The 23,491-nt window shown below is 37.4% G+C and overlaps 1 protein-coding gene across 1 annotated transcript; it reads right to left on the bottom strand.

The window, feature by feature from the left end:
- Positions 1-1,431: 1,431 nt before the first annotated feature.
- LOC149414358 (uncharacterized) lies at positions 1,432-23,188 on the bottom strand. Its single transcript, XM_089643777.1, has 5 exons — positions 22,913-23,188; positions 19,564-19,763; positions 16,696-16,824; positions 14,133-14,304; positions 1,432-8,623 (listed from the first exon to the last, which is right to left on the bottom strand). The coding sequence occupies exons 1-5, from the start codon at positions 23,018-23,020 to the stop codon at positions 6,881-6,883; spliced, it is 2,352 nt and encodes a 783-aa protein (XP_089499903.1). The 5' UTR covers positions 23,021-23,188; the 3' UTR covers positions 1,432-6,880.
- Between the last annotated feature and the right edge of the window lie 303 nt (positions 23,189-23,491).

Here is a 23,491-nt window from a genome sequence, read left to right as displayed (position 1 = left end):
TTATTTTAAATATTCATGACGGAATAATATATCGTTTTGTTTTTGTTGCCAACAGATATCGATATCATTCTTGATAAAATATAAACAGATAATCACTTTTTTTTCGACCAAAGAATTTATCGAAAAAAAAGTGATTATCTGTTTATAATCACTTTTTCTTCAATCAAAGCATTTATCGAAAGAAAAGTGATTATCTGTTTATTACCACTTTTTTTCCGATCAAAGCATTTAAATTTTTTTTTTTTCGGCAGTTGAAAACTTTTGAAGCCGGGTGGGTGGGTCTACGCTTCGACAAGACATTTTAAAGCACATTAATCAGCACCAATTTTTTCAAATTTATCTGAAAAAATTCCAACTTTGGACTTGATTTACTCTAAAAAGAAATCTCAAATCAAATCCAAATCTGACGTAGATTCAGCAGTGTAGGATTGTACTACGAGTTTCTGGACACTGTGTATACATATAGGGTTTTCCAATAAGAGGTGTTATTTTGATAGTCAAAGAAAAATGCCATTTTTTTTATATAAATGATCAAATATTTATTTCATTATAAAGAGGAAGGTATGCCGTTAATAGTGAAAAATAACATCAGTCAAATAACCACCACGACCACGCCTACAGGACCATATCCTTTTCATTAAATTTTCCATAACCAAATCGCTGCTGTGGCTGCCTTATGTCCTCGATAGCCTCACGAATTCCATCTTTGAGGTCTTGAATCGACGCTGGGCTGTTGGCGTAGACCTTCTCTTTCACGTGGCCCCAAAGGAAGAAGTCGCAAGGTGTTAAATCACAAGATCTCGGTGGCCAATTGTGATCACCTCTTCGAGAGATAACACGGTCCGGAAACTTTTCCCTTAAAAGATCAATGGTTTCGTTGCTTGTGTGGCACGTAGCGCCGTCTTGTTGAAAGTAAACGTTGTCCAGATCAATACCATCCAATTCCGGCCATAAAAAATCATTTTATGGCCGGAATTAAATACACATAACACCTCTTATTGGAAAATCATATATTAAAAAGTATTGTCAATTGCTTTGCTGTTTTGTTTATCGTATTAATTTTAAATTTTATTGTGTTCCAAAGATAAAAATAATAAATATACAGTTTAACACACTTAAATTTGCAGCTCGCCCCGTCGCTAGTGTCGATAACTAACTAACTAACTTACCTTATCAGGGGTAGGCAGAGAGGTCGAACCGGTGGCACACACTCCTTGCCTCATTCACATTCATACACACTCGTCTGTTATTCCGACTCTTGATATGGCCCGACTCAAGTATCTGGTTCACTTGATCGTGCCATGTCTTCCTCGTGGTTCCCCGATTTCTTCTACCACTCACATTTGCGTCATATGTTCTCCTTACACTTCTTTCTTCGTTCATTTGTTCTACATGCCCAAACCATCTAAGCTTTCTTTTCTTAATCTTACACATTTCGCTTTCCCTATTCTTTGCAAATATCCACGATCACACATGATTTTACCACGAAAAAAGATGAAAAAAGTATTAAGTTAGTTCGTTAGTTAAGCCCAAGACACATTACGCTATACGCATCAACGCTTATTTGGGTGTGGTCTATACAGATTATATGTTGAGTGTCACACTACATTATAATCTTCCTCAGAAAGGGGGTCAGATCAATTGGGGAGCTGCCACGGAATATCATTTCTTTGTATGGAATCTGTCGCCTTGACAGCCGCGTGACCACGGCAGCTCCCTAATTGATCTGACCTACGGCGAGCGATACGGTGTATAGCATAATGTGTCGGCACTCTAACTCCTTTTGCCAGCTGCAAATTTAAGTGCGTCTTGGTGCTTAATGTATCCAATATAGTGTATGTGACCAAATACCACTGCCAATGAGCTGCTAAATACTGCCATGTTGTGATTTACATCCTTGCCAACAAGTTAAATGTATTTATTCATTAACAAACATAATTTTAGTGTTACAATATTTGTCCGGGAGGTTGCGTTGCAAATGAAAAAGTCATTGTAAGACGGCTGATTCTGGTATTGAGAGTTGATCTCCTACTACAAATCAGTGAATCGACCCTCGGCTGGAAGGTTTATTTAGGATGAAATTTAATTTAATTTTAAACGTAGGTCGACAGCTGACGCAGTAGAGGTTGAGATTATTCGAACAATGCACGCAATCTTTCAGGCTACAGTTTCTCGTTCGATCGAAGAGTACAACCTATACTGGTCACGTACGACAGAGAAACACGTAAATCCCCTTCTACTTTGCAACATGAAACACAGAAGCTGCTTCAAAATTTTAGGAAGGGGATCAGATAGCTCGAGGGGTCCAGTATCAGATCTGCTTGCTCCAGTATCTATCTTGAAATATGTGTCGTAACAGGAAAAAGCATAGTAACGAAGCTCGAACAATCTTCACCTATTTTGCATTAGCTGACGGTCGTTCCACCGCTAAACACGCAACTGATTGTTGTTTTCGTACTTTATATAAATTATGTAAACAATCACCAAGTAAAATTTCATCCGGCGTAATAATAATTGGACGACTTGTATAGTGCCGTTTTTGTGCAAAATCACCTCAAGGGCGCTGTACAAATAATTACTAACTATTTATGGAGATAATATACAGTACTATACTTACCTGGTAGGTCACTTGAGATTAACATTATCTAATTGTTTATTAACGAAATTTAGATACAGGATATAATTGGATATAACTGGACTTTCTCTCAGGATTGGTATATTTAATTTAAAGGTATGACAGCTTAAAAGGGTAAGTTTTTAGTTTAGACCTGAATTCTGTTGGACTTGTTATGTATCTTAGTTCCGGAGGGAGTTTATTCCAAGCCTTCGGCCCAGATACTCCGAAAGCGCGATCACCAAACTTAGTTTTTGGCTTGCGCTTAGGTTCTATCAGTCTGCCTACAGCTGGCGTACTGTTACTTTACTTTACTTTAAACAGCTGAAGCATAATTCCCTCTCCACGATGCAGCTGATGATATATTTTCAACTCACTACGATGAACTATTTATAAAAAACAGTTTCAGCTGACGCTTGGTTCACTTATTAGTCATAAACATTGAGCGAATACAAAAAAAATTTCTACGTTTTATAAATTTTAAATTAAATATCCCACTAGAAGACTTACAATATCATTTCTTATTAAATACTCTAAAAATATACACATTGGAAGACAGGCGTAAAATAAACAACTTAACTTTTTTATTCAAAATTCTAAATTCGACTGCAACATATAAACTTATGAATACCTACAATAACAACACAACAAAATACACTATTCCACTGCAACACACATAACTCTCCAATACAACGGTTTCACACTATGGGAAACCAATACTTAGGTGATGTCGATATATTTAATATTAACTTTGCGAATTTTGTGGATTACGTAAAAGACTTATTTCAACACTATTCCTAAATGGAAGTTATATTTTTGTAAACCAGTCAAATCGCTGTATTTTTTAATTCATGTTCTTGTTCTTTTTAATTTTGTTTTTTGCATATATTATTTTTTAATGTAATTTTATTTTTATTATTTCTTTCTCATGTTTGAAAATTGTCTGTCATAAAAATTGTTCCACCTACATGTAAAAGCCCTCTGGGCGTTAAATAAATAAATAAAAATTAAGAAAGATAACAATCGATCAGCTTAACGCGATGCACTACGTCGTGTAATATTTTAAATTGAGCCGCTATCAATAACAACCCTTACGTAGATGGCGATAAGGTTTAAATTCCCGCTTAACACCATCCGCCTGTTTTGATTTATGCAAGAAAAAAACATGGCCAAAAAGTGCCTTTTATTTTATTTTGTGGATGTTCAGGCATAAATATTAAATTTTTTTCCGATCATTTTATAAATAACTTAATTTACCACAATATACAATAAAATCATAACCGAAAATGGGTTCGTAAGTAGGAGATTTTGAACATTAAAGCAGTTTTCATAGGCCTATACATTATTTTTTTCTGGGCTTATAAAAAGACTTGTATAAAAAATACTCGATTATTTCAAATGCCAAGATGTATTCTACTCGCAGTATTTAATTAAAGCATCTGAAACATTTCTAGGCGAACAAATTTTCAAACCAAAAACACATGAATTTGCATTACTATGTATCTCATCGCCTTAAAAACACTACCTAAAATGCAACGCTACCTCCCGGACTATAATATTTCCATTTATTGTGGTCACTCGAGAGATAAACGAAAGAAACAAGATGTCGTTAATTTACATGAGACCAGATCAGTGAAATTGATTATTTGCTCAAGAAACAATTTCATTGTTTGATAATTATTTCACGCTACGTAAGGTAAAATTGAGCTTACTTTTATCGGTTATCTCTTCAGTGGATGTGAGCCTCTCTTGTGTAGTTTTCTGGGCAGCTGAAATCTATTGTTCCATAGAAATAAATAAATTAGGCGGTCTATTTTAATAATTTTTTATTACTCATTGAATATAAGTATTTGTTTTAATTACATGTGTTTTATTTTTAACCCCTCAGCAACGTAAGCAGATATATGCGTTAAAAATACGACAGCAGTCAAGTACAATAAGCGTGTTTACACGTCAACGCGTGTCTCTCCATAGAAATCGTTCTTACTCCGTTATTATTTTAGTTACATCCCTCAAACAAAAACTAAAAGGTCGATTATAGATCAAGCTACACATCACTACCAAGTTGTCTATGGAAATACAAAACAGGAATCTGCTGACAGTCGCATAATTGACACAAAATTTTTATCCGCGCAAAATGTCTGCCGGTAGCGCCGCGCGCTTCACATATTAAATTTTTATAAAATATTTTTATATGAAATGATAAAAAAATGAGGTGATAAAAGTGTTTATTACACATATATACAATAGAATAAATATTTTTGTTTACATAATCTGTGATTTTAGTACCATTTTCACCTAAAAACATGACGTGAGTCATTTTTAACCTATTTTTCATGTTTCCATTCTAAATTTAAATATTTACAAATGTTAATATTTATTTATGATACAACAATTTGAAAGCCTATTTTGTAACCTTTCTAAAACAGTTTTTACTATTCGGCTCCGTTCAGTAATGTTTCATTTATAGAGCTTTGATTGTGAGGCGGTAATAAGACAACGTTTTCGTGAAATTGACATTTCGGTTAAGACATCTTAGCTTCAAGTTCGCGAAATGTCGGAGGGGTTAAATTAACTATTTACATATAAATATATACCAACTCAAATGCTTAATTTATTTATATTTGCGCATTGTTACAGCAGTGGTAGATACTCTCAGTATCGCCCTGGTGAGGGGAAACTAGTTGGAATCGAAACTGCGGTGTTTACAAAATAAATGCCGTGAGCGACGGAGGTTACCGGGCATACGGTTTGGGATTCGTCCTCTCTTATTCAAAAAATCATACCTCCGAATATTAATCTGTAAGCTTAAAGCAAGTAAGATGAAAGTAGATTGAATGCTGTTGAAATGAGATCCCTGAGGCGTATGTGTGGTAAAACCATGTATGATCGTGTGAGGAATGAGGAGATTCGCAAAGAGTGCAAGGCTGATGTAAGCGTAATGAGTAAGAGATCAAGAAAGGGACGCTTAGATGGTTTGGGTATGTAGAGCGAATGAGCGAAGAAAGGAGTGTAAGGAGAATATACAATGCAAATGTGAATGGTAGCAGAAGTCGGGGACGCCCGAGGAAGACATGGCACGATCAAGTGAATCAGATACTCGAGTCGGGCCATGTCAAGAGTCAGAACAATAGAAGAGTATGTATGAGACGATGTATGAATGTGAATGAGGCAAGGAGTGTGTGCCAAGACTGAGTTGTTTGGCGGTCCGTCCTCTTTGCCTACCCCTGCGGAGAAACGGTGTGATGGTTAGTTAGTTACAAAGCAAGAAATCTTAATAAATGCTTTACAAAACACGTAATTGTTCTCACGTAAAGCCTCTGGATAATTTATTCCTGCTTATTTGCTAATTAAATCCTTGTATTCCCTCTTACTGTCATGGTGAGAAATATTATTTAAGCTGTGTTAGAAAGAGAAAACACCATGCTTTATATCCTAATCTAGACGTTAACGACAGAATACTTAAAATATACACCTCTATGAAATCAAAGTATCCGAACGTGATTTGAAAAAATTTTACGAAACATTATGTGAAACGACAAAAAAATGAGGTGATTAATATTTATAATACATTTTTTAAATAAATAATTTTTTTATACGTTATCAGTATTTTTTTTTCAGCGTGTAGATGATAAATGTAAGGTGAGCTATTTAAAAAATGTAAGGTGAGCCATTTAAAAAAACGTAAGGTGAGTCATTTAAGGAACGTAAAGTGAGCCATTTTTTAAACTTTTTTATGTTTGCATTCAACATTTTAATATTTCAATAATTAAAAGTTTATTTCTAATAATAAAGTTTGAAATTCAAATTATTTGAATTTCACTTCAAAAAGGAAAAACACCCAAATTCTGACGGAACATGCCAGAGGCCTGATGGGTTTGCACTTAACACATCTGCGCTAAAAGCCATCGACATACAAACTACTTATGTAGTTTAAATCCCATGAATCTATCGTTGATATGAGACAATGTAAGACAATTTTTCTAAAATGATTTTATCCTTAAAAAGCATGTTTTTCTTAACATTAGCATAATGTTAAAAAAATAGGAAAATAATTCCCGTCAGAGACTGTGTCATCTTTGACGTGGAAGTTCTGCGAAGGAAAAAGGTATGAGGGTTGGTTAGGAATCTGGGGATCAGCGTGTCACGGAGTGATTGAATCCATCACTCCTCAGCGGTGCCAGAGTCTCCCTCAACCAGTCTCTTCCGATCTGGCCTGCAAGCCTCACCCCACGAGTCCTTATCCATTACTCTGACTAGAAACTTCTATTCCTCATTCCCCGAGTCGGGCTCCTGTTCCCCTTCTCCGGTGAAGGTATCCTCGTTTCCGAGGGCCCCTTTGAGTCCCCCCGCCAGCAGCGATGCCATCGCCAGCCCGGCGCCCAAACTGGGCTGCGAAGGCCGCCAACTATCGTCAGGATCTTCAGGTCGGTGTACACCTCGATATCCTCTCCGACCGTTACCTTTCTTACCATCTTCACCAGGAAGAACCATTCTTCCAAAAGCTCTACCGTTATCTTCTTCATCTTTTTGATTCACACCATCAGAGATATCGACTTGGTCCCATAGTCCGTCAGAAGATTTCTTTAGTTTTAAACTGCCGTTTCTAGAAGGCGGGTGGTTCTTCTTTCTGCTGACTCTTCCTTTCCTGATGTCTTTGAGCAAGCCACTTCCTTCGCTGGAGTCCTCGGTTTCAGAACCAGAATGCTCAAATAACTGGTCGGTCATAAAACTTAAGTTTTTTGACTTTTCGGCATTGATTAAATTTTGACTCTCCTTAGTTTCTTTGTTAAAGTTTTTAATTTCTCGATTTTTGTTCAAATTGGATAGTTTTTCTTCGACCAACTTTCCAGCAGTCTGTATTATTTCTTCAACAATTTCTTTTGCCTTAGCTTGCTTTGCATCTTTTGCACAAGTGTCTTGAATATTTTCAGCTAGCTTCTCTGCTGTATTAAAATCACTGTCGACTTTTGATTTTGTTGTAATCATCGGAATCGACTTTCTAGCTTCTTTTTCACATTTGGTTTCTTTTTCTAGCATTTGCTTCGAGTGCTCTGTTAAATTATGACTTTTCTCTAGTATTTGCTTGGAGAATTCTGTTATATTGTCTTCTTTCTCTGGCAAGTTATCCTGTTTCTCCAGCGTGTTATTATCTTTCTCTTGAAGGTTGTCCTGTTTCTCCGGCATCTGCCTGGGGAACTGCGGCATGTTGTCCTTCAGTTCCGGCATGGTCCTGACGAGAGCCGCCGTCTCTCTCGCACGCATTGCGTCCTCCCTCTCCACCAGCCGCTGTCTCAGCTCGCCCAACACGGCTTTAGCCGCATCCATCTCCCTCGTTCCCGGCCCTCCTGGAATATCTCCAACAACAATAATATTCTCCCCGTCGTCTTTCTTCTCGTAATAAAAGCATTGATCTTCGATTTCCATCTCAGTTTCTTCTGAAACGACCCTGATGACAACTTCATCTTCTTTTTTTTCAACTAATTCTTCGTTTGATTTAGCTTTTTCACTATTTCGTTCACGTCTCACACCTTCTGGAAGCAACAGAATATTGACTTCTTCTGTAATAGCTTCTATTGATGCGACCGCTTTTATAATCCCTTCTTTTAGCCTTTCCAAGCCTCTCTGATAGTCTTCCAACTTCAGATCTGCTTCATTCAATCTGAATCCTTCCATCTTTAGGTCAATATCGCAGCAAAGCCTGGCATTGTTTTCAAGAAAAGCAGAAAGTTCGGTTATAGAGTTGTGAAGTTGGGAAAACTTCCAATCTTCGTCGGTTCCGTTGGGTAGGATGGGTCGGTGTTCCGGTGAGATGGGTGGTGGCGTGATCGGGGTGAGGTAGTTGACGAGACAGGCCCGGAGTGCGGGAAGCAGCTGGTCGTGGATCCAGACGATGCGGCGCGGCATGTCGGCCGTCAGGTCCCTTTGAAGAGCGTCAGGTTGAGCGTGCGCCATAGCAACACGCCGCAGGAATGACGATTGAAGCACGAGGTAGAGGTGATAAAGTTTCTGAAAATAAATCACAGATATAATATGGGTTTACTGCCAGAAGTCATTAAGTAACAAAATGTTGATTCAGAGATGTTTAAGGCATTTAACTTTTTTCTTTTATTCATATTAACGGTAAAAAAAAAAAGAAATTATAACTGCGCTTAGTGACTTTTTGCAAACATCATATAACAACAAGTAGAAATCACCAATTTTTTTTAGTGCTTTAATTAGGCGCAACTAACTAACCATCACGCCGTTTCTCTACAGGGACAGGCAGAGGACGGACCGCCAAACAACTCGGTCTTGGCAAACACTCCTTGCCTCATTCACATTCATACATACTCTTCTATTATTCTGACTCTTGACATAAAGTTGACGAAGATATTGGCTTGCGGGTCTCAGTGCGCATGCGCGGAAAGAACGTAAATTCTAGCATTCTTGGATACGGTTTACAGATCACAGAAAGGGGACAATAATATGCACGATTTCTTATAATAATAATATTTGTATGATTTTTTACAGAGCCGTTTTGTAAAAAAAATCACAAAAAAGAATTAGATCACGGCTAGAAGTCCAAAAAATGCAAGGGATGTGAAGCATCCACAATATGTATGGATGAAACGCGCCTGCTGCACAGGTAGCCAAGAAGACGAGCGCGCCATTAGCGAGTCTAGTAGCCTTCAAGTCGGTCGCTTAGCAATGGCTGTAGCTGTCCTCAGGGGGCCGTGCGGGGCACGGGTAGCCAGCTGAGGAAGGGGAATAGCCAAGGCGAGCAGACCGGGTTTCGTCCCGTGTCAGCAGCGTAACGGATGTTCGGCCGCCTCAGTGTACCGTCAGAGGGACAGTTCTATATAGGGAGAGAGACATAGGGGGTATTTCACTATCTCTGATTATGTTCTGACTAAGCACTAATCCGCGGATTAGTCTTTTTTTCGTTTTCACTATATCTGAATAACGCTAACGTTCGGGTTAAAGTTCGATTTGACTAATCAGTGCTCGAACTTCACGTTAGGCGCTATTCCTCAAATCAAAGATGGCGTCAAAACATTCCGAGTTTGACAGCTGAGAAGTGAGTCGAATTTTGTTGAATGAATTTGAATGCTTGTATGATCCATCCTGAATTATTTGATTGTGTTCAAAATAAGAAACAATGTATTAATTCGACACAAATCTATCTAAAATGACCTGATAATCAACATAACATAACCAAAAAAATGCACACTTCGCGATGTGCGGACTGTGACGCATGACAGCCGTGGCAGTAGATGGAGTAACTGCAAACATTTTGCGATGTTGCCAGACTATTTCGAGTGTTATCTATCCGGAAGCTCGAAACAATGGTGAAACGGTCGCCGTTGAATAACGAAGTTATTCTGATCTTTAAAGCCAGCCAACGGATAGCTAGTCAGATATTTAGCCCGACATAGTGAAATACCCCCATAGTATATTAGCAATAATATCCCGCACGCTACAAGCTATGTTTTAGTACAAGACTCCCGAGCAAGCGCAAACGAGTTGTGCATAATCCGATGTGCAAAAAATTTTATTTTACCGTACTACGGAGAACATATCGGACAGTATCTAGACAGCTGATTACATCCTTAACAGGCCGATTACCATCTGTAATGCAAGGCTTAGATAAGATTACATCAAATCAGATTTCAAGATTGTCCAATAATGGAAGATAAGACATTTTTCATATCTACAGGGTTTTCCAATAAGAGGTGTTATTTTGATATTCAATCGTAAAAGATCAATGGTTTCGTTGCTTGTGTGGCACGTAGCGCCGTCTTGTTGAAAGCAAACATTGTCCAGATCAATACCATCCAATTCCGGCCATAAAAAATCATTAATTATCTCTCGATAGGGCAATCCATTCACCGTAACTGTTGCTCCAGCCTCATTTTCGAAAACGTAAGCTCCAATGACTCGGTCGGATCATAAACCGCACCAAACAGTCACACGTTGAGGACAGAAAGGCTTTTCAACAATAACTCTTGGGTTTTCCGAGCCCCAGATGTGACAATTTTGCTTGTTGACGAAGCCACCAAGGTGGAAATGGGCCTCATCACTCAAGATGATTTGCATTTGATTCACTCAAGTGAATTTTAATAATTTCAATGCGGTTTTGAAGCGTGTATCGTTCCATTTTTATTAATGGCGTAGTTTCTACTTGTCAAATGTCAAAAAATGACAGCTTCAAAAGTAACATCTACCGAAATAGCGGGCTATTCAAAATAACATCTCTTATTGGAAAACCCTATATATTTATAAATATGAACATTTCTTTGTTTGTCCCACAGACATAGGAATTAATAGACGAGAAGATAATGGCGAGGGGTAAAATCAACTGTTGAAGAACGAAGGGAGTGAAGCTGACTGTGATTCGTCAATAAATCAATCTGACAGTAAATAGGCATCTCGCATTATAATATCACCATTTACTTCTTAAAAGTAAAATCTGCTTTGAATGAATAGACATTTTTACATGGGAGCGCAAATTACTCGCCACGTTATGAACAAATTTGCGAAGTCCAAATTCGGCAAAAAAATTCGGTTCTATTTTCAGAGTCTAATATTTCGTTTAAGTATTTAGTTAAGACACTTTTATAAATGTTCATAATTTACTTCCCAGCAACCAACCAGCTTTGTGTTTCGCGTCCAGAAGTTTCATGTGATAGTAACAACTGATTCATATTATACGATGTGAATATGCTTAAAATAAAGTAAAATAATGCTTATATATGGAATGTAATACGACAATTGGGTTTATTCTCTTTTTCACATCTATTTTTACAAGTTTTCATAACACAAGTCAACATTTTGCCGTGTTATTTCGTAAAATGAACCGATGATGCCTCGACCATAGTTCGCACAAGAATGATGACGTCACGTTTTCAAATTTCACTTGAGGCCATACGCGAGCACAGCCGGCTCCAATGGAACCGGTATGGGGAGTGGGGATAATACGCTTTTAATCACTTAGGGCAGGTCTACTAATATTCATATGTCTATGGTTTGTCCCCTATAGACTCAAAAACTACTCGACCGATTTCGCTGAAAACTTCAAAGATTGTTCTTATTAGTGTCAAGGGTGTTTAGAAAGTAGTTTTAATGGTAGAAGAAGAAGGGGACGCCCGAGGAAGACTCAACGCATTATTTCTGCATTGGAACGAGATATGGATTTGAATTAAAGACAACATAATGTTGTCAATTTTTATCAGTAACAATATTGTATATGGTAGTCAAGTCACCTTAATGTAATTTTATTAACAGTAACGATGTGCGTCTCATGAATCGAAGACGCCTGAGGAAGACATGGCACGACAAAGTAAAACAAATACTTAAAAAGGTAGACTTTTTCAATTTTTTTCAGTGCTGAAATTTTGAGATATCTGTATAATTTTCTTCTTTTCTCACCCCACTACCTCCTCCAATACCTCTCACCCAAGAAGAAAGGTGGAAACTTGAGTGGCAATCGACCGATGTCAAAAATGCCCATCTCGTGCACGACCCCACTGATAAATAGCCTTCAGTGCCTTGTAAACTCTGGGACGCTGCGCCCACATGTTGCATGGATGGCGCCTTAAGGACCCTGGTTCATTATTTTTTTTTCAAAAAGACCCCCACACAGCATCCCAAACATAGAATCAAGAAGAGTACTAGAAATGACTTTTATATAAAATTGAAAGGAAACCAATGTCGCCCGCCACTGACTTAGTACCTTTTGGTTCTAGCCCATTTAGCGTGCGCTCTGTCTTTCTTAAACATGCCTGACATTGTATTTCAACATCCCATTTGAATTTCATATATTTATGTAGTTTTTACATTAACCCCACACAAATAACCTGTACAAATCGCAAGTGCGCCCTACTGTCGAATTTGGCAGCCATCTCTGGTCTGGAGCCCCTAAATACCTGAAAAAACCCTTGACTCTGTGCAAAAACGGGCGGTCCGTTTGATAGATTCCCCAATCTTAACAAACGGACTGCAATCTTTACAGCACAGGCGTCAGGTAGGTATGCTGTCCTTGTTCTATCGGTATTACAATGGAAGATGCTCTGAGGAACTAGCGTCATTGATCCCTTCGGCACCGGTGCGTAGTCGGGATACACGCCAAACGCGCGCCCAACATTTGTACACGGTTGGCACTTGTCACATGAGAACGGGTCGCTTCTACAATTCGTTCCTAAGTTCAACAGCTCGGCTGTGGAACGAACTGCCGGCCTCTGTGTTTCCTCCCTCCTACAACATGGGACTCTTCAAGACCCATGTTCACTCCTTCCTCTCCACAAAAAGACCCTCCACACAGCATCCCCAAAGATGACATAGGCCCTGAGGGAAATTATTTTCTTCAGGGCCTCTTGTGTGGAGTTAATATATAAAATATAAAAAAAACACAGGAGGCACTGACGAAAATAATTTCCCTCAGGGCTTATGTTATCTTTGGGAATGCTGTGTGGAGGGTTTTTTAATATAAGGAAAATGGTATGAGGGGCGGTTATTACGCATGAATCCATCCCTCCGGCTGCGGTACAATGAGAAACCAGTTGGAGAGGTCAAAGGGTCTCCCCAATCCGGCCCGCCACGCAGCTGGTGGGCCGGCGCATCCGCCGCCAAGATCTGAATTCATTCACCCGATGAACCCGGGCACCCCTGCTAAGTCACCAAACGAAGCAAACTACTTGGGGTGACCTGTGGCTGAAGTGTTGGTTACCCAATAAATGGTTCCCGGGGCGGCGGTACCCATACCCGCCGCCCAAATTGATGGTGAAACAAAGTTCCGCATATGAAATTTAAGCAAATAATAGTCAGACTTTTGAATTAACCTCTCAGACAAAGACATTTATATACTATGTGTTCCTTTGAGAACTGTCAAAACGTGATAATTTTTGTGTTATTTACGAGTTTTGCTAAAAGCTTCATAACTCACGTTTTGGGAAACGTAGCCTCATTCTAAAAAATGTTTTGGAAAGATTATGAAATTCACTATCGCATTGTGTTGTAATATGTAAATATTTGCGTTTCTAAATATACATTTTATGAAAACGTCAAAAATATGTAAAAATCGCTTACAATTATTTCAAAGCTTTGAAAAATGTACTGTTTTCTGAGTATCATAAAGAAATAACACTTTATATATTGAAGAAATATAATTAAAAACTATTAGTCACTTCAAAATATTAACCGTCCAAACTAAAATATTTTTAATAAATTATTTAGAAACGCAATAAATTATGAACGAACAAGATGACAGATTCAATCGTCTTAGATAATGCACCTCTATGTTCCATAGATATTCTTGAATACAGACGCGTAGCGTTATTCATTATCGATACTCTGTTTTTTAAATCATGGCAATCCGTATACTAGTGATGGAAATAAATCGATTTTTGTAAAATCCCGCGCGTTTACGTGAAAAGACGTTCTAATGTCTTGACCGCTATTATCATATTTACGTCTTTTGACGTTCTAATGTTCTGAGTGGTTAATAAGTTAAATAAATAAGTAAGGAAAGTGAGGTTACCTTAGCATCCCTCAGAGCCAGGGCATCGAAGACGTGAGGCCCCCGTTCCCAGTCCCATTCCTGTGGGTCCTCTTGGAGCCAGGGGCAGGCGCGGACCAGCGCCTGACTGGCGGACCCCAGGGCGATGCACAGCTTGGCGCCTCTTTCCGGCGGCAAAGGATTTCGGCGCCATCTGCCAGCAATTATGTCATTCATACCTAATCTTTCAATAGTATAAAAAAGTCGAAATCTGCATCCGTCTGTTTGTGCGCTTAGTTCTTTTAAACTACGCAACGGATTTTGATAAGGTTTTCACTATAATTTAGAGAATTTCTTCCGGAAGGTTTACATATATAAAACATGCATATTATATTTATAGAAAGTAGAGAAAAGTCGATGAAATACTGAATAAAAATACTCCTCAGGCTGAGATGGGCTGGGCATGTACAGAGAATGCCGGATACACGCGTCCCAAAAAGAATTCTGACTGGTCACCCAGGTGGAAAGAGAAAAGTGGGAAGACCCAGACTGAGGTGGGAAGATGAGGTAAGAGGGGATGCAGCACAGCTTCTCCAGGTGACAAACTGGAAGTCAGCCGCTGAGGACAGGAGGAGTTGGAGGCGACTGTTGCAGGAGGCCAAAGCTCGATATGGGCTGTAGCGCCATCGAAGAAGAAGAAGAAGAGAAAAGTCGATGTTTTGTAATCAAGTCGTAAAAATATATTTTCGGGCGCTTACATTTCTAATGCTGGCTAAACCTTACGAGATACTTCAAAATAATGTACTACGGAATTGGATATGAATTGAGATTTTCACGGCCAAAAGTATTAAAGTGATTTATTTTTGGGGTATTATACCGTGTTGAGCTATAGCCAACGTTTCGGACAACATTACAGTGTCTAAAGAATTGTATTTTTAAAAAGGCCTACTGAGAAGTCCGCGATGGTATATATCTAGCATAACCCCAGCTGCGCCGGGCGCATGTCAGCTAGTCTTAATATATATAAATTCAGCATGCGTACTTAAAGTAGTCCACGGGAGTATTTAGAGAGTGGTTTTAATGGTAGAACAAGTCGGAGACCCTGGGGAATACTTAACGCAATATCTCGGCAACACAATGAGATTAAGGTTGATGAAATGTAGATATTAACAGTAGCTGTACCGGACAGCAGATGGATGTACCTAATAATTATTAAATAATTAAGAAAATGAATATTCTGATATCACACATTTTACGATGCCGAAGCCTTTGAGGCTTATCTCGCACGATGAGTAATCTTGCTAAGAATTTAAAATACCGTACACGTGTCATATCGCCATTTCAAGGATGAATTACTCGCACGATAAAACTGTGGGACCTTAGTAATTAATTCTGGGCTCTATGACGCCTTATAATATTTCTGTTTAGATATAAGAATAATTGCTTAACGTGTAGAAATTGTTGAAGTCGAACCCAATAAATACGCAAACAACTGGCCCAACCAGTCAGTTGTGCGACGACATTCGCAAGTTGTGTTTCTTTGCAAATTCTTACTCAAGGTACCCTTGAGAGGAAGCCGGCATTTACAGTCGATGTCACTGGCGTAGATGTCCACTACAGTAGCATTGTGGTATACAATGGTCTGCTAAGTTCGGTGATTCAGGATGCGCATCGAAGATACTTCACACAACATCCCAAAAGATGAATCCTGTGTGAAGAAGTTGGAGACGCCTCAGAAAGATATTAGCAATAGCAAAGTATTCCGGGGTCCATTAGTTTTCTATAAAAGTACTGCTGTTAGAGTTAATACAATCACTCGGGGATGCTGGGTATCTGCAGCCTTAGTTCTAGGGGGGATATAGTATTACTGCTGATGGCTTATGAACGGTGTCTTACCAATACCAGACATTGTGGGATTGATTCTACGTCCTGGAGAATTTCATGTGAGGTTCTTCTGGTTCTTGCGAGGTGCTAACTTACAACCTGCAGCTGAGAGATTAGGGGCCGTGGTCTGTTTACAGGGTTCCAAGAAGGAACTTAGTATATCTCTAGGAACACATTGTACTGTATTTCAAGCTGAGATGGAGGCCATCTTAGCTTGTGCACAGGAGAACATACGTATCGGGTACAGGAACAAGAACATAGGCATATGCTCTGATATCCAGGCAGCCCTAATGGCAATACGATGCGACTCCAGGCTGGTGATGGAATGCAAAACCATTCTTGAAGAACATGCTACAAACAATAAAATAACTAATCTGGGTCCAGGACATGCAAGGAAAGGGGTGAAAGCACCACTTGCAGGATCCAAGCCGGCCGTAGGAGTAGCAGCTTGCCACACTAAAATACATATTGAAAGGTGGGACAAATCCAAAGTACTCACAAATGGACTAGACCCAAGGCGAACCTGACAACTCTGGCGACGGATCTGTATGGGATTCCTTTAAGAGAGTGTTGTAATTCAACAAAATTGCTGAAATTGTGATATGTGTTAAGTTTTTAACTAAATTAGGTAATTTTAATTGCTTCTTGTTATCAATATTGTACATAGTTTTGTCATTTATCGCTTTTGCAATTTATTGGTTAAATACAATAGTGGTTTAACCTGCGTGTGTGAGCGCTCATCACCTGAAGCAGGTGTGGGAGGGCCGAGGGGCTCTTGTACCTCCAGGGCAGGGGGGCCAGGGCCACCAGGGCTGCACAGGACAGCCCCAACAGGGCAGATCGGAGACCCCTGAAAATAAACAGAATTCAGGAACTACTTTTTCTTTTTAACTTATTTTGAAGGTAAGATAATACTAATAAATTTAAGCGAAACATGAAACAGAACAAGACAAAGAAAAATAAAAAGATAGCGGTCACAATTAGAGGTGGGTCCTATGAGTACTTTTCGTTACTAGGTACAATGGTACAGGTACAAAAAAATACCGGTGACAAAATACTCAAAAGTATTTAATACCGACCTGAGGATTGATTCAGAATAAGTCATTCTAATGAACTCGCATAAATTCTGCTCACATATTCCCCACAAATATTCTACGGGAGCTTGATTCCCCGTTTTATTATTTAAATCCGTGGGTGGGGGGGTTGTTACAGAATTTCCGAAAAACATTATTCCCTACAAATAAATGAATACTCCCCACGAAATATTTTCAAAATAAGTACTCCCCACACACTTTTGAAATCCATGGGGGGGGGTTGTTACAGAACTTCGCTGGAAAAAAATTCCGCACAGGCAAAATCATCATATGTAATTCCCCACAATAATTTTTCAAAATCCATGGGGGGGGGGGTAGCTACGGAATTCCGTTTCGAAAAAATTCCCCACATTTTTCCCATCGCTAAATATCAGATCAAATACCAGTCACAAATACTACCCATCAAGAAAATAGCTACTAAAAATACCCAACAAAAATACCTACTGAAAATAACCATCAAAAATACCCATCGAAAATACCTATCAAAAATACCTACTGAAAATACCCATCAAAAATACCCATCCAAAATACCGATCAAAAATACCTACTGAAAATACCCATCAAAAATATCCATCGAAAATACCTATCAAAAATACCTACTGAAAATACCCATCAAAAATACCTACTAAAAATACCCATCAAAAATACCTATTAAAAATACTTGTCAAAAATACTTACCAAAAATACCTGGTAAAAGTACCTATTAAAAATATTTAGTCCCGGTATAAAATACTCATGAGTATTTTGGAACCAGTTATTTTAGAGATCTGTCACAAGTACAAAGTATCGCATGGAAATACCCGGTACTTTTACTTGGTACGATAAATACGCCTCACCTCTAGTCACAATTAGAAATTAGTTGCAAGATGATATTGTTAATTCTGAATTTGAAATATGACGCTCAATAAATAAATATGATTTAGGATTTTCACGGCCAAAAGTCTTATAGTGATTTGTTTTTGGGGTATTATGCCCTGTTGAGCTATCTCCTTCTTTAGCCAACGTTTCGGACAGCATTGCAGTGTCCATCATCAGGGCAGATGTGGGTCTAACCAAGACTTCAGGAACAAATACAAAGTAATGCCCGGTTTCAAAACTTATCAGTCGAAATTCACAAAAATCCCGTAAATATTAATAGAGATGATGGAGCTAAGCTCAGTAGTTCTTGGTATCCGGTAATTGACGGCTACACCAGAACTAAATGCAGAAAACCACTCTAAAATTATAGGTTAATGTCAGCTCTTAGAGGGTTGGAGCTGGCAACACGGTATCGCATCTTCACCACAACCTTAGATTAAATATCTGCCTGATGATGGACACTGCAATGCTGTCCAAAACGTTGGCTACAGAAGGCGGTAGCGAAACACGGCATAATACCCCAAAAACAAATCACCTCAATAAATAGGTCCCAATGGTCGAGTGGTTTAAGACCTCTGTCCCGGTAAGATAAGAGATCCTGGGTTCATTTCATGTTTCGTTTATTATTGCAATGTGTTTTTCTTCAATGATATAAACAGAATTAATTGCAATATTAATCTATACAACGTGTCTTGAAACTCATAGTACAAGCGGAAATCTGGGGAATCCACATCTTCTAGAAAACCTCAAAATACTTCTATTTTCGATATGAGCATTACGATATATTTTTTTAATTTTTCCTTTTTTTACGGCACATAAAGGGTTAAAGAATTTTTTGAAAATAGTTGAATATCTATTTTACTTCTACCATCATCTACCCCCGGACACCCTGTATAGAGAAGAGGGTCTATAGTGGCAGCGTGACTTTGTTTTTCATATAAATCTACAGTTTTATTTCGAGATTGATGAAATTTTACACACTTGACCTTCGAAACAAGAGGTTGACTGCCTACACGAGAATAACCAACCCATCGCAAGCCGAATTTTAATAATTCTTGATCAAATTTTGCACACTTCACACGTTCAAATTAAGAGGAAAATTTGAATTGACTCGCATGTGCGTGTATTGTTAACTGTTTAGTCTGTACGGTGCTGCTGGAACGCGTCAGAATGTGTATTTCGTGATGCGTTAGGTTCTATCCAGTGGCGTGGTTCTATCCACGTATGATGGAGATTTTTTTCTTCCATATATGTTTATCAGGCATACCTCTATCTACTGCACAGTTTATGACGAAAGCGTTGTAAAGTAAGAGAGTTTATTTCAAATCTTCACGTCTTGGAATGGATTGCAGTCGATTACTTTGGCGTCATCATTTGCAAAAAGTATGAACAAGAGTGGACCCAAATCAGATCCTTGGGGTACCACTGAAGAAAGCGTTGACTATTTTTTATATAGTAATTCAACAAAATGTTTCCTCTAATCTCTTAATTAGGTAGTTATGATCAACGTTGCACTCATGTCTCATATCGATAACAGTAATGTAACAATGTATCCTAAGAACGAAGCGAAGACATTTGAGAATTTTTAATGTTCAGTTTTGTTATAGAACCATTTTTAAGTATAAGCAATATCTCACATTGGCCTCGCCACATATCCCGTGACGACCAGACATGCTGCAGCTCCCAGCGACCCGATGAGGGCCTCAGGGACGGAGTACCCCTCCAGCATGTTGGGGGGCGGGAAGCAGCCCCTCAGCAGGGCCACTTCCACACGAACCGAGTCTTCTCGGAACAGCAAGCCCGACCGAAGGATGGACAGAGCGTGGTTACAGCCATACTGAAATCATACATATAATCTGCCTTAAAAACAAAAAATCTAAATTCTTCATTTTTAGAAAATGAATTTTATAAAATATATAATGATAAAACTATACCAACAGACCGAACGATTAGTCATAATAGACCCGATATAGTTTTACATGACAAAATTTAATAAATAACTTATATCATTGATTCTATTCCAAATTCCTGTAATATTCAAAAATTTGTTAATGAAAAAATAAGAAAATACACAGATTTAGGAAATGAAATTAAAAGAATTTGGCATTCTCAGACTATAAAAATATTACCATTTGTTATTTCGGCTACTGGCATTATACCTAGCTCTCTCATTAAAAATTTAGGCGTATTAGATCTGTCAAAGAATTTATATATAAAAATGCAAAAATCAGTAATTTTAAATACATGTAGGATTTCGAAAGATTTTTAAAATATTTATATTGAGGGATCAGTAGGATTTATAGGTCCTGTTAGGAGTTCTACCGAGCCGAACCCGCTGATATGTTGCATTAATCTTGCATAATGTGGAATTGTGGAAAAGTGTGTGGAAGGGTTTAGTTTTTCCTGTGGGGAAGATTTAAACCGGACATAAAGGCGGAAAAAGTATAAATAATATTTGGATGATTTGTATAGCGCTGTTTTTGTGCAAAATCACCTCAAGGGCGCTATACAAATATATGTAATACATTTCTACAATGATCTATGTTATTATGTACTAACTATAGATGAGAACTATTATAGCTAACAGATTGCATCCACCGGTTCATCGATCACTAATACAAAGCTACATGTACAATGCATTTGATTAATGGAAGTGATGCTAGAATGTACATACGTTATTATGTCTGGGTTAAATCTTCCCCACAGGAAAAACTAAACCCTTCCACACACTTTTCCACAAATGATCATCTAGTCAATCAACATTATGCAAGTGCATTATATAAGCAAAATAAATACAAAACAATACAAGAACAACACGTCAAATCACCAGAGATCAAATGGGAAAATAATTCTCTGACTCCAGATATTTTCATATCAGAGGGTTCGGCTCGGTAGAACTTCTAACAGGGCCTATAAATCCTACTGATCCCTCAACATAAATATTTAAAAAATCTTTCGTTATCCTACATGTATTCAAAATTATTATTATTTATTTACATTTTATACAGGCGGATAATATACAGTATCATACTTAACTGGCAGGTCAATTGAGATTAAAATAAATAGGTTTTAGGATGTCAATTTGAGTTAAATTAAAACATAAATAAATAAAAAAAATGGCATAAAGAAAAAACATCAAATTATCAGTTTTTTTACGAAATGGCTACTAAAATGCATTATTTTCCATCATCAAAAACTGTAATACTTACTTCTCATTGTTATCTAATTGATAAACAGTTGTTTTTCAATAAAAAAGTGCGCATTAACTGTATATTTAGCCTTAAGGTAATTCTGAAAGTTACAATTAAAATTCTGACAGAAAAAAAGGGTAATTTTAGTAAAAGTTTACTAAAAACGGCAGTTGTAGGTAAAAGTTTTCCGTAATTTTCATCTGTGCGTAAAACTGCGGCGATTAGGGAAATAATATTATTTTTCTCTTATTCCGCTTCACTCTTAATACGCAATATTTCACTTTCAAATAAATGGATTTGGCTTTATTAATTCAAAACATGATTTATTATGTCGGGGGAGACGGAAAAATACGCACTTTTAATTTTAATTTCGTTTATTAAGTCACTTACACTATATGTCAATTAGTATGCGGCGCCGTTATAGTCGCAGCCGACGGCGACTATGTTCATATCAAGAGTTGGATTATATTCATAATATCGTATAAGAATTAAATCACAAACCAGTCTATACAAACCTAGCGTAGCCCACAAACTACTTTAAAACTGGGATATAACTCTAAAGGGGACGCGAGCAGGCGTTATTAAAGGTTCCCCAACATTTATAGTAACTTTTACTAATAATATAACTAAATTCAAGTATTAATTCAAAGTAAACATTCCATATTTACCGTGAAGCGGAATTCGTAACCTTTACCGAAATAATAACCCTAGAATTTTAGAAATTGTCGGTCGCACCCAAATAATTCTTCTTATTTTATGTTGTCTAATAATTCAGATTGTTTGAATATCGTTATTATTAATAATATAATAAAATATTTGGTAAAGGTTACGAATTCCGCTTCACGGTAAATACGCAATATTTCACTTTCAAATAAATGGATTTAGCTTTATTAATTCAAAAAATGATTTATTATGTCGGGGGAGACGGAAAAATACGCACTTTTAATTTTAATTTCGTTTATTAAGTCACTTACGCGATATGTCACACGAGATTTGAAAGAAACAAAATAATGTGACATTGTATTCCTGATACAACTAGTTATTTACCTAGCCAGTGCGCGGGTTAGGTACAGTACCTACCTACGAACTAATTCAGTTAAAGAAAATAAAATCTTGAAAATATTAAATTAATATATATAACCTAACCTAATCTAACTGTGATTTTCTATAGCAAAAAATGCCCCTTTAATAACGCCTGCTCGCGTCCCCTTTAGAGTTACATCCCAGTTTCCAAATAGTATGTGGGCTACGCTAGGTTTGTATAGACTTGTTTGTGATTTAATTCTAATACCTATTTTCCATGTTCTAACCTAACCGAACCTAAACTACCTAAACGGAATACGTTTAATCACATTTTATTCTATTTGTTTGTTATTCGGGTTATTTTATTTAATTATATGTTGATTATTTGTTATAAATAATACATTGACTTACATATTAATATGGATTAATTATACACGATGATATTATTTATTTTATATGGCAATACTAATTTTTTTTTGGTTGGCAGCAGTGTCTATGAAATATTTTGTAGGTATGATACGATATTATGAATATAATCCAACTCTTGATATGAATATAGTCGCTTTCGGCGGCGCCGCATACTAATTGACATATCGCGTAAGTGACTTAATAAACGAAATTAAAATTAAAAGTGCGCATTTTTCCGTCTCCCCCGACATAATAAATCATGTTTTGAATTAATAAAGCTAAATCCATTTATCTGAAAGTGAAATATTGCGTATTAAGAGTGAGGCGGAATAGGAGAAAATTAATAAATATTTAATTAACTCACTCTTTCCTTCCTCCATACCGGTCTTAAGAAGTGGTACGACTTATAAACAGGAATTTCCATAAAATCTATTGTATATTGACTCTTATCTACTCCTGTTACCAACGCCATTATTTTTCACAAATTATTCTCACTTTAAAGATATAGCATCAATTTAGCATTAAATTGATCGTTTTGAAGCGAAATTTTCTATTCACTTAACTAGTTCATATAATATGATAACATATTATTCGATTAAAATGATTTAAAATTAGTTTATTGTCAAATGTCTGACTTTATCTGTCAAAATTCAAAAGGATTTTGTAGAAGAGCGATCTGTCAATGTCATCCATAGAACAAAATATAACGACAAGAAAAATAGCATTGAGAAATATATTACAAGAAAGTCAAAGGTCGTAATGTGAAAATAAAACTAGCTAGTAGGGGTAGGCAGAGAGGATTAGCCGTCACACAACTCTATCTTCTTTTGATTCTCTCTCTCTGGTTTCAATCCTGGGATTGGTTTGCAGCAATTTTATCTAATCTCGTCTTCCATTCTTCCCTGTCTTGTGCGGCTCTCTTGACTTCTGCATATGATGAGCA

Source organism: Hesperophylax consimilis, chromosome 20, assembly GCF_061612785.1.
Source record: "Hesperophylax consimilis isolate HC1 chromosome 20, BYU_Hcon_1.0, whole genome shotgun sequence".
Lineage (NCBI taxonomy): Eukaryota > Metazoa > Arthropoda > Insecta > Trichoptera > Limnephilidae > Hesperophylax > Hesperophylax consimilis.
Note: the sequence above shows the minus strand (reverse complement) of the source record. Positions and strands in the feature narration are given on the sequence as shown.

Bases quoted from the DNA above. Each gene is read 5' to 3' on its own strand.
- LOC149414358 (XM_089643777.1), bottom strand. From the start codon at position 23,020: ATGGCGTTGGTAACAGGAGTAGATAAGAGTCAATATACAATAGATTTT. The intron at 19,764-22,912 runs GTGAGTTAATTA...GTATGATTTCAG, and splicing joins CGGTATGGAGGAAGGAAAGA to TATGGCTGTAACCACGCTCT. The intron at 8,624-14,132 runs GTAACCTCACTT...ATTTATTTTCAG, and splicing joins TGGCTCTGAGGGATGCTAAG to AAACTTTATCACCTCTACCT.